This window comes from Heloderma suspectum, chromosome 9 (genome assembly GCF_057233095.1).
Source record: "Heloderma suspectum isolate Gila_16-S chromosome 9, 16-S_ref, whole genome shotgun sequence".
Classification (NCBI taxonomy): Eukaryota; Metazoa; Chordata; class Lepidosauria; order Squamata; family Helodermatidae; genus Heloderma; species Heloderma suspectum.
In genome coordinates, this window is record NC_139466.1 from 13,220,311 (window position 1) to 13,232,545 (window position 12,235).

A 12,235-nucleotide genomic window follows, 5' to 3' on the forward strand; every position below is an offset into this window, starting at 1 on the left:
ACTGAGGGGAGATAGGATAGTGCCCTTCAAGGACTTGAAAGGCTGTCACAGAGAGGAAGGCCAGGATCTCTCCTTGAGCATCCCAGAGTGCAGGACACAGAATAATGGGCTCAAGTGACAGGAAGCCAGATCCCGGCTGAACATCAGCAAAAAATTCCTGACCGTTAGAGCAATACGACAATGGAACCAATTCCCTAGGGAGGTGGTGGGCTCTCCCACACTGGAGGCATTCAAGATGAAGCTGGACAGCCACCTGTCAGGGATGCTCCGACTTGGATTTCTGCATTGAGCACAGGGTTGGACTCGATGATCTTAGAAGCCCCTTCCAACCCTACGATTCTATGATTCTGTGGGTCTGCCAGCAGCCCCCCACCCCCTCTTTCCCTGCAGCTCAGCTGGGCTTGAGGGGTCCCTGGCTGGTCCACAACTGCCACTTTGAGGAAACAAAGATGGTGGTCATGCCTGCAGCAGTACGTTCTTCGCTGCACAGCGTGCCAGCCTGACCAAATGTTAGCAAAGGAGAAGGGTGTGGCGACAGGCTGGCTGCCAACACTGCGCCTGTTGCTTGCTGCCACTGTCTCCTCCGAGGGCTGCTCTCCCCCTCCCCTCTGGCTGTGGGGCCCTGGCCGTAAAATTCAAAGTCCAGGCTCAGCAGAGCTCCTGCACCCAGCCACCCGACAGATGAGCGGTGCTACAGGAAGGCAAGTGGAGGAAGAGGAGGACCAGCTTCCCCCCCGCCCCCAGCTCACTGGGGCTGCGAGAGGCGTCTGCCATCCAGCGCTGAGAACGGTGAACGTAGCCACAGGCATGCGCCCTTCTGGCAAACTTGTGGTCCTCTGGATCGGCATTCCTCATATGGTGCCTTAAAGCAGGGGTGCAGAATGTGTGCCCCCCTGAAGTTGTTCGGCTACGGCTACCATCAGCCCTTGCCCTTGGCTACGTTGGTCAGGCTCATGGGAGTTGTAGTCTACCAGCATCTGGAGGGCCACACCTTCCCCACCCCTGCCTTAAAGACAAGCTGCATTATTGAGGCATAAACTTTCAGCGGTAAGACTTATGAGCCTGCTTCATCAGATGCATGAATAAGGACGATGCAAGGGAGGAAGTACGTCCAGCGAACCCGGCTGCTGCCCAAGGACACTCCTACCACAGCAAACTAACTTTTAAAGACTCCCCGTTTTAGTCACTGTATTTTAAGGAAAGGACTCCTCCAGACTAGACTTTCATCACAGTGACTCATTCTTTGAAGTTTATGGAGGGTCCAGACATCGTCGTCTTCTACTCACAACTCTGCCATGTTTTTTCACCACTTTGTCCATCTTTTCCCTTACTGCAGAAAATCTACTGGGGAAAAGACTGAATTGTGGCACAATGGCTTCTGGTTGCTAATGCTAGGAGCCCTTCGTCCAGAAGTGTCCACGGTAAAAGCTCAGTGTAAGGGTGAGCGCTCATCATATACACCAGCCTTCCACACCCTGGTGCCCTCTGGATGTGTCAGACTACAAGTCCCATCACCCCAGCCAACATAGCCATGCTAGCTGGGGATGATAGGGGCTGTAGTTTAACACATCCAGAGGGCACCAGGATGGGGAAGGCTGGTCTGTTCCAATAATGATCTCAATGCAGTTTTAAGTTTCATTTGAGTATGTGTGGAAGACGCTTGAGGAGCTAAAAGTCAGCAAAGGCATATTTAAGACAAATAAATACACTTGCGGAGTGCTGCTTCTTATGGAGCCAGAATGGCACCCCCCTCCCACACACACACACAAGAGGGATATAACATCAGGCTTCATGGAAACCACAAGGTTTTCAGAAATATAAAAAAATGGGGGGGGGTGCTAAGGGGGCAACCCCTCAGAAACAAACAAACTAGGGAGCACAGCACACTGAAGCACAGTACACTGAAACATATTGTTGCAGATCCTACTTGCTGATTTTAATTCTATTGTATTTTATCATGGTCACCAAATCTAGAAGAATTATAAGAAGGTAGTTCCAAGCAACGCATTGTCGCAGAACTCAAATAAATGGGATTTGTTGACTTCCTCCGTTGCATAGAAGTTCACCAGACAGTGGTAGTTTCAATATATGAGGAAGTGGTCTGGGAAAATACCATGCTTGCAAACTCCTGTATCAGCCTAAGTTGGTGCAATATACTTTTGCTGAGAATCTCCAAATAAATGGGACATTCTATAGCTGTCAGATAGGCTTAGGGTAGGAAATGTAGCTACGGTAGAATGACAAAGAAACAGGAAAGTTGATTGGGAGGTGGAATGTTCAAAGAATGTGCTGTGATCTCTCAGGGATCTCAGCAGGTCACAGCATGGTGGGGGCTTGATGTGATAGACAGATGGTTGGTGAGGATGTGGAAATAAGTAGGGACTGAGAGAAACAGAAAGACAGATAGGGAAGGGAAAGTGAGCGGCAAAGGAAAGAGAGCTGGGGGAAAAACATGGCTTAACTTTCTTCTTGGAACGGTTTCCTCTACCTCTGCTAGACAACATACAGAAGGTCAGAAGAACAATCAAATATGATTGCTGAAGGGAGACTATTTGTGGGTTCACTGTATGCATATGTCCGTTATATTTGCTCATTTGGGCTTGACCACGTGGGGGCACCATTGTTCCAGGACAGAAATCAAGTGGAGTGGAGAGGCCTGGGAGAGATGGAGAGATTTGGGTCTGAAAAAGCATGTTTTTTTCCTTGACTGTAGCTGAGCAGATCTCAAAGACTCCTGTCCTCTTTTCCAGCCCACCTTTTCCTCTGACGAGGTGAAACAGACTCTCAAGAACTGATCATTTGCTGAGGAAACTGCAAACCCTGTTCAGCAAGAATCGGTACACCTGCCATCCACCCAGCAGTGTTTAATCTCCAGGCCATGTCATTTTGTGCATGCTGAGCACAAGCAACAAGGTACCCCCTCCCCACTCCCAAATTACTTCTGCATGAGGATAGTCCTTGCTGGGATGGACATATACTAGAAGGCAAGGTCCTGCCAGAGCAACAACAAAAAAGGGAGACAAAGTTCACAGGCAAAGAGCACAAATTCTTCAGACAAAAACACACACAAATAGAAGCATCCCTGACAACAGAACAGCAACAGAAATTTTGGAGACCCCTTCCCCCCTTTGTCAAAGTTACAGAGAACATTTATTAAGTAACAGCACCTTTACTAAATCAAAAAAGAACAGCCGGTCACGTTTAAATGGTTAAGGATGCAATCCTATGCATGTTTAGACAGAAAAAAGTCAGACAACTCCCAGCATTCCCCAGCCAGCCATGCTGGGAGTTACAGGACTTTTTTCTGTCTGAACGTGCATAGGATTGCACTCTAATTTGACACCAAGCTATACATGTGTCCCCAATGTCATTTCCTTCTTATTTTGCAAAATGCAACTGCAAATGCTGCAAACTCAAAAGTTATTACATTTATACCCCGCCTTCCCTCCAAGGAGCTCAAGGTAGCATATCTTCCCCCATTTTTATTCTCACAACAGCCCTGTAAGGGGGGGGAGAGAGAGAGACTGGCCTAAAGTGAGTTTCATGGTTGAGTGGAAATTTGACCTGGGTCTCTCCAGTCCTGACCCACACCTCAAAGGACTATCACTTCCATCACCCCCAACTTCAGATAAAGGGAGTTGTAGTCCAACATGTCTGGAGGGTGCTATGTTGGCGAAGGCTTTCCCCCCTTTCCCTTCATGCCTTGTTCCTTCTCAGACATCATGCATACGTACATGCAGGCCAAGCTTTTTCCCCTACACTGGAAAAGATGTGGGGCAAAAAGCAGTGTGTGTATGTATAATTCTTAGCAGAAAAAAATCCCAGAGGAAAGGCATTAAAAAAACCCCTTCTCTCCTGCTGTGCTGAACTGAAAGAACTTCCAATTTAATGTCCAGCCTCAGAAGAGGCAGTAGACAAGGACAGAACTCTATATGACTGCTATGTGCAGCATTTAGCTCTCATATTCACTACAAGACATGGTGACACCAGGGCTGGCCTAACCGGAGGCGATCTAGGCTACCAATCAAGGTGCCAAAATCAGGAACGTAAGAAGTTGCCTTCTACTGAGTCAGACCCTGGGTCCATCTAGCCCAGTATTGTCAACGCTGACTGGCGGCCTGGAGATGCCAGGGGTGGAACCTGATTGGTAGCCAGGTGTCCTACTTTACAGAGGACGGTCCTCTATTTTGGAGAGCTGACAGAAGAGAGTCCTCTGTTTGAAGGTGTTCTCTGTTTGAAGGGCTGTCCAGTTCAAGTCTGGCTGAAAGTCAGAGAAATACATGGAGGGTGCAAAGTGGCCTTGAAGTTGCCCATCCACAGTTAGCACCTGGGCAGCAGGCTAAGCAGGCACGCGGGTCACCTAGTCAGCCTTCACTATGGTGAATGTATTGTATTTCTATTTAAAATATAATTATTTCTTAATCTGCATACACAGATAGAGAGACAGACAGAGAGACAGACAGCAGCATAGCAGCAAAGCAACAGGGAGGCTCTGGATCTGCTATGGATGCAGTCAGTCTTAAGATATATAAGATAGACTAACAGAGCAATTTCATAATATATTTAGAGCTAAATGTTTTTGCATCTGCCCTTATCAGTAGCTGTGATGTTAAATGGATACAAAGAGTTGTAGCTTGGAATGTTGGGAGATGAAAATTCCCAAGAAGAAAAAAAGCAGAGGCGTTAATGGTATAAAGCTGTGTGTGCGCGCGCACTGAAGCACCTTGGAGAGCTCTTGAAACACCTTTGGAGTTCTGACTGCTTCTGACTGAAACCTGGAGCAGATTCACTACCCCACTGACACAGGAGCCACTAGCCTCCACTGGTACAAAGCTTATGAATTGTCCTCCAGGTTAAGGCCACATAGACAAAGAGTTCTGAGTCTGTCAATCCACAGCCTGATCTGGTGTTATCCAATGTAAACCAGCGCATTGCATTACCTGCAGTTACCTCCAAGAAGCTGATGCTTTTAGGAGCACAGTTACTAATTAAACTTATCGCATTAGACAATCAGTAACATGCACTTCCATTGATGTGATTTATTAAACTGAATGTAAAATAAGGGATGTTGTATGCAATTTGTAGGGAAAATTACAATGGACCTAAGGACAAGATTCCATAACCACAAACCTGCGATTCTTACCAAAAAACTAGAACAGCCTGTTGCGAGACATTTTAACTCACTTGCACACAGTCTGACTTACAATTGGTTCCAAATGAACAAAGGACACTAACACGCTTGACAAGAAAACTTCTATGCACACACACACATACATGTGCGCACTTTGTTGTTGTTCAGTCGTTCAGTCGTGTCCGACTCTCACACACACACACGCAAATTGCTGCCTTCTTTTCTGCTTTTGGGGTGATACATTTCCTTTTTTTTTTGGTGCTGCATAAATGGCCACCCTAAACCTGGGATTCTGCATGCAAAATCGGTGCTCTACCACTGAGCTGTGGTGCCTCCCTTTAATTCCAGGCTCACCTAACTCAGCTATGTAAATGACTCAGTGCCTAGACTTTTTTGAGGAAGGGCAGGGCATGGAAGCAACTTAGCAGTATCAGCTGAGTGATACCAGAGGACACAACTGATAAGACTTCCAATCTCCATTGGTTGGATGCCCAGGGTGCAGACGTTATTACAGAAAGGGATAAAGTAAACAAGTGACAGCTAAAACTGAGAGAAAATTCTTGATCATTTAGTAGTGTGCTCAGCATATGATAAAACACAAATTGAGGAGGGAGGGAGCAAAGTTCAGATTTGCTTGAGGCTGCAAAACAATGATTTGGGCCAGCCCTGGTTTGCTGGCCACTAATTTTGGCTATAATTCACTGCACACTTAACTGGGAGTAAGCCCAGTTGAACACAGTGAGTTACTTTGGAGAACACCCCCCTCCCATAACATTGCACTGTTAGTCAGCTTTAAAAAGAAATAGATGAATTCATGCTTATCACTTGCAGTTTATTATGATAGCTAAAGATAACCACTATGTACAGAAACAGTGAACAGATGCTTGGCATAATCAAGAAGAGGTTATCCATCACTGTAATGCCCTGATCCTGAACATTCAGAGTCTTCTGATGGGTCACTTTTGGCATGATGGACTGAACAGACATTGGGCCGATTCAGTGACACATTTCTCATGCACTTAACCCCTCGCCAATTCTGACTAAAACTGGAAATTTGGAGGCTGAACCAATCCTTGAACCAATCTGTGTTCCGATATCATTGTGTATGCGTGTAAGAAATGCACAAGCGGTCCATTTTTAAACAGTTCAGATCTGTCTCATACATTTTCGTCTCATGGGACGGTTCTGGTCATGTCATTGTAGTTCGTAACTTTTGATATCACAGAGAAATGCTGATAAATACTTGAGAGGGATGCAGATGTATGTGGACTACCACCTGTGGTAATCCCACTACCCCCACCCCAGCCTCCAAACAACCTAGATGTTAGTGTGTAGGTGTCTTGGAAGTGAAGATATACTAGATTATTCACAGGATCCAGTTCCCTATGCAATTAACAATGGAGTTAAAAAGAGGAGAGCGTGTAGGTGAAGAAATCATTAAATTTGGACGTAGAAGAGTAGGGTTTTTGTCAAAGTTCAGTCCTGGATGGACTTGGACATGTCGTCTCTCAGTCTCAGGTTCCCATCTAGAAGAATGGCCTCTTATTTCACAGAGTTGTTTTAAGTACTGTGATAGAATGCAGACTACTTATTGGCCTGGAATTTGTCATATAAAGTGAATATAACACTTTTAAAGTAAACAGCTGGGAAATTATAGCCTAAATCTCTGCATCGTTTGTGTAAACACAGCAACCCCTTTTCATTATGCAAGAAAATATTAAGTTGTTTTGTGTTGCAGTGCCGGGTTTGGATTTCTTGTTTCCTTGATGTGTTCAGATTAGTATTTGGAGGAAAGAACCAGTGTCTATCTGTATGTGAGAGAAGTTTTTTAAAGTTCCAAAATATTGTTCTTAGTACAAAAGGGCAGATGTGATGCTTGAAAATATTACTCTGCTATTAATATACTGTTGCAAAAAGTGTGTCATCATCTGGAAAACTCTTTAACACTTAGGTTAATTCTATGACCAAAATAAAAAAGGGAAAAGAAGAATGCAGAATACTTTCATCACAATACTAATACATGTTTACTGGGAAGGAAGTTCCACTGAGTTCAAATTGACTTTCCCAAGGAAGTGTGCATTGGATCACAGCGTTTGCGTAACAGAAGTGCTACATAAATGATTAATAATCACAGTCAGTCTGTGAACCCATGCCTCGGTTTGCTCAAAGCGAAGTTAAATGCAGAAGGGTATAAGTTTACATAGCACCCCTCCCTCCCCCCAACTAGAATCTACTGGTATAAGTTTGCTTGGGGTCCACCTGGCAAAACCCACATTGTGATTTCACCTTTACATTTTTTTCTGCAATCTTTTCAGATTGATTTGGGGAGTTCCTATCTTACAAGATTCTGCTGCAAATGCGAGGATAATTAAACAACACTTTCGTAAATGGAAACTGTGCGTTATCGAGGCAGCAGCTTGCAGGTTCTCAGACCTGATCATAACACTTACCGGGATGTGCCATGGGGACCGAATAATTACCACGCCTAGCATAGTTGTAGATGACAACAGCTTCCGCACCCTGTGCAGCTGCACGGTTAATCTTCTCTGTAAAAGTGCAGTTGCCTCTTGCGATCAGCGCAATCCATGGTGACATGGCTGCGGCAAACTCGGTGTCTGAAGTGCAGGCTTGGAGGTTTGTGGAATTCGAAGGGACCAGCAGACCATGAGCGTCAGCCACAGGAGAGTGCGTCCCAAACACGCCGCATTCACACCTCTCCCTCTCCGTGGTGTTGTTAAAGACATTGACATAAAGCAAGCTCACATTGGCTTTGACTGGGACAGCTTGCGCCACTCTGAACAGGCCAGCGAGAACCAGGAAGCAGATCGAACTAGGTTCTCTCCCCCACTTCATTGCTTGGTCATTTAAGCATAACATTTAAAGCATAGAGGTACTTCCAATTGCTGTTACTCCACTGCTTCTGTGAGTGGTTTGAAATTACAACTCCAGGCAGGTAAGCAACACCACTCCTCTCAGCATCATCAGATCGATTGTTGCATCAGCTCCATTTCAGTGTACTTATCTCAAGGGAATAAAGGTGCCTGATGCTAGAGCCACAGTGCGGGAGCACATGCATGTAACCTTCACCCCCTGTACTGCTGACTTTTTTCTCCTCTGGACCTTTGCACCTTTTGTTTTTGCTACCACACAACAGCTTTTTAGGAAGTTGTGCTGGCTAAAGATTCCAATGGGGTTTTATATCCCTTCTAGTCTTTGCTCCAACTGAGACAGAGAAAGTCTGTTTTTCTTTAGGAAAAGGATCAGTAAGTGACAAATCATGTGGTCCCAACAAAAACAAAGTGACCAAGTGGAGAAGTCAGATTAAAAAGCAGAGAAAACATTCTGAATAAAACTTTTTAGGGGGAGGTTGTGGGCACATTTTGGGTTGTGGGCACATTTGGCAATTTGAGAAACTATCAGAGGCACCACCACAAAATGGCTGCCATAGCAGGCATGGCAAAGGACAAGTACCCTGCTCAAAAGACTGAGTACAAGGCAGAGGTGGGGTCTTAAGCCCAACTATTTAACTACTCCTTGGAACGGAGTTTTCAGCACCAACAGAAACCTATTTTAGAGCAATCCCAGCTGCTGGTAAGAGACCTTGTTAATTTAAAATAGGAAGTGGGAGGGGTAGGGCATCTTGGTGAGCACCGTGTTGCCTATCCCTTATCTAACTTTACCATCTTACAAGAACTAAACAAGGTGGGTGCACTTTAGGTTAAACTTAGGAAGCTCAACTGTCTTGTATTCCACCTCCGCCAAGCAGATAAACTACATATCTGCTCGCTTTAGGCAGCCTATACCAAAGACAAGAACTTGTTAATATGAACATACAGCATCATATTTCTCTCAAAACCCATTTCTTCTGTGAAATCTTTTGCTCATCCCCTTAAAATCTTTTGCTCATTCCTCACGCCATCTGAAACAATTCAAAGTGCATGAAATTGCCTTTTCACATATATGTCTCATTACTCTGGCTTCTCCCTGCACCGTGCCCAGTTCCCCCACACTTTAAATCACCTCAGGATCCCCTTTTGTTTTGCTTATGTTAGTCTGAAAAGTACTATGTACTTTGATGGAGTTAAATAAAATGGGTCAGATCCAAAGGTGTCCTTATGCATGCAGAAAGCATCTTCCGCTCACAGAAAGGCTGTTTTACACCTCATGCTAAGACATCACTTACTAAACTAAATCCCAGAGACGTTCTTCCGCTTGTGCAAGACCATGCTCCTCCTATACAAGCAGAAAGATGAGCAGTACTATAGGACCTCCCTATTATAGCACTGCATGAATGTTTGCAGAAGATCACGTGCAAGTGTTCGCAGAACAACATTAGCAGTTATTTTCCTTCTGCTTGCAGATCTTTAGATCCAACCCATTAATAAAATTAAAACCCAAGTGTCAGTGTCAAGGACAGCTTGCACATTACATTCTGTAAATATAGAAATCCTTCTTGTCTTTGTTCACAGGAAAATATAATTGAGTGAATTGGGAGCATGGAGGGCTGACATCCTGAAAGCTCCAAATTTCCAATCAACTCAGGATTTCTCCTGTGTATTACCCAGTTCACTCACTGGACACAAGTGTGCTTAACCCACTGATTTCAAGTCCTTTAAGCATATGCAATTTCTGTGTTGGATTGCAACCATGGACTAGCATCTAAAGATCTACTTTAGGCATACTCCAGTGGGATTTTACTTTTCTTCTTGAAACAGCAGATTCCCCCCATCTCATGTCACAAATTCTCCTTTAGTCCCCTTAGTTTCAAGAGTGGTTTACTATACATCAGAGGAGGCTGCTATTTGAGAAACTTAATCCTAGAGTCCCTTTGGGTGTGCAGAACTATTTGTGCAGTTCTTTGGGTCTCAATAGGTTTATCCATATTTGCAGAGCCAGGAAACACTCCCACATTTATAAAAAAGCCTCAGGTGAGCAGGCCCTTAGAAAACAGACTCTCATATAATACTATATACACTGTTGTAATGATTTTGGCACATATAACAAGATCAGCCTCAGATGGCCTTCTCTCTGTCCCATCAGCCAGGACAGCTAGACTGGTGGGGACGAGGGAGAGGGCCTTTTCTGTGGTGGCCCCCACTCTGTGGAACTCCCTCCCTAGGGAACTCCGTCATGCCCCCTCTTTAATGAGCTTCCGTCATGCATTAAAAACGTTGTTCAGGCAGGCATTTGGGGTGGGTTAGGGTATGTTAGAAAATGTTTTTATTGTAGAATTTTATTGTTTTAAACTGTTTTTATTGTATGTTGTACATCGCCCAGAGTGGCTGGGTGACCAGCCAGATGGGCGATTAATAAATTTAATAATACATAAATAATACATAAATAAATATAACACAACTTATCCTTGATCATAAGCTATTTGTAGTGTGACCCATGTTCTGTATCTTCCCTAAACACATGCTGTTCTAACAAGTCTTAGGATATTGTAACAAACACACATTCTTGCAGTTTAGCTTTTCTGTACTAGTATCTTTTGACTTATCTATATTATTTTAGAAGTCTCCCTCCGTATTTATAGGGGTGTGTCCATAAATCCATTCAGAGCTGTGACTCCAAAATGTCTCTTATTCCTAGATCCAAACAGATGTTTTTTACAATTAGCTACCTCAAATCTATGAACAAGAATTTTGCAATAAATATGAATATGCTACATGATCATCAGAGAATGAATGTCGGTTTAATAAACCACCAGTAGTTTCTACTAGGGGTGGACGAAAATCACTTACCTGTCCTCGAAGGACGTTCGCGGTGGGGGGGAGGCGCTTCGCTGCCCCCCCCCGCGAAGTTCCGGCTGGGGGGGGAGGCTTCCCGCCTCGGCCCGGCCGAAATTCAGGCCGGGGGGGAGGCTTCCCGCCTCGGCCCGGCCGAAATTCAGGCCTGGGAGGAGGCTTCCCGCCTCGCCCGGCCGCAAACGCGAAAGTTAAAAAAACAAAACAAGAACGCCCCCTGATAGGCTACGTGACGATTCACGTAGCCTATCACGGCTAGATCTGCAAAGTCACCCGTGATAGGCTACGTGACGATTGACGTAGCCTATCACGGCTGACTTTGCAAATCTAGCCGTGATAGGCTACGTCAATCGTCACGTAGCCTATCAGGGGACGTGTTTTTTCTTCTTCTTTTATTGCAATGGCGGCGGTGGCGGCCGGTCGAAAGACCGGCTGCCGCTCCCGCCCCGCTCGAACACCCGCCGAACCGCCGGCCGGACCCGCCGCCAGGAGGGACATTCGGCGAAGGTAAGTCCCGTCCCGGGGGGGTGTGTGCGGAGGATTTCTCCCCGAAACTTGTTCGGGGGGCCGAACACGTTGGCGCTCGGCCCCCCAAAGTTTCGGGGAGAAATTCTCCGCCAACCCTAGTTTCTACACATATGCCTTCCAGGTACAAAGAAACATTTATCAGGCAGAAAATGCATGCAAGTGAGATTAAAAATAATGTTCTTGACAGATGTTAAGAGGGTTAAAAGATGAAGAACCACTGAGCTCTCTAACCTATTATTCTCAGTTTAATGCTTTCTCCAAGGAAACATGCAAGTCAAGACAAAAGCTAGAAATATAACTGAACATGTACGGTCCTGAAGCGAAGTGTGGATTCCAGCCACTCTATTTCACCTCCCTAGCTTCCCCCCTGCCCCACACCGGTCTGTCAGCATGCTGAGCTTACTGAGCATGATTAGCTCTCATTGAGCTAATTTGGTTTTCTTGGGGTGGGGCGGACACTCTTTTACACAATCCCAGCTAGATTAAATTCTTTAGTTTCTCCATTACATCTGAGCCCATCCTTGGGAACATATAAAAATAGCTTCTCAGTGTGAACCAGGATGTGACCTGTCTGGAATGAAGTGGTTCTCTCTACATATATCTATATCCCTCTCTGTCCCTTGATCCATCCCTCTATGTGTGCATCTATCCTCCAACCGGCTACTACATTCTATTCTCCCATTGCACTCAGTTGCCAGGTTTCCCCCCCTTAGTCAGTCAGCGTTCCATGACACTGAGTTATTGTGGGGCTGTTTGGAGGATTTTTCACCCTCTTAGGGTTTTTCACTCCTAATTTTTTTTTTTTTTTTTTTGGTGCTTTTGCAAATCT

At 45.2% G+C, this 12,235-nt stretch overlaps 1 protein-coding gene across 1 annotated transcript in view; it reads right to left on the reverse strand.

The window, feature by feature from the left end:
* The window catches only part of RNF128 (ring finger protein 128), a 64,268-nt gene extending 56,209 nt beyond the window's left edge, over positions 1–8,059 (reverse strand). The window contains exon 1 of the mRNA XM_084813731.1: positions 7,582–8,059. Coding sequence (XP_084669857.1) covers positions 7,582–8,008 — 427 coding nt within the window. The 5' untranslated portion in view covers positions 8,009–8,059. The remainder of the gene's footprint in view (positions 1–7,581) is intronic.
* Positions 8,060–12,235: the final 4,176 nt, after the last annotated feature.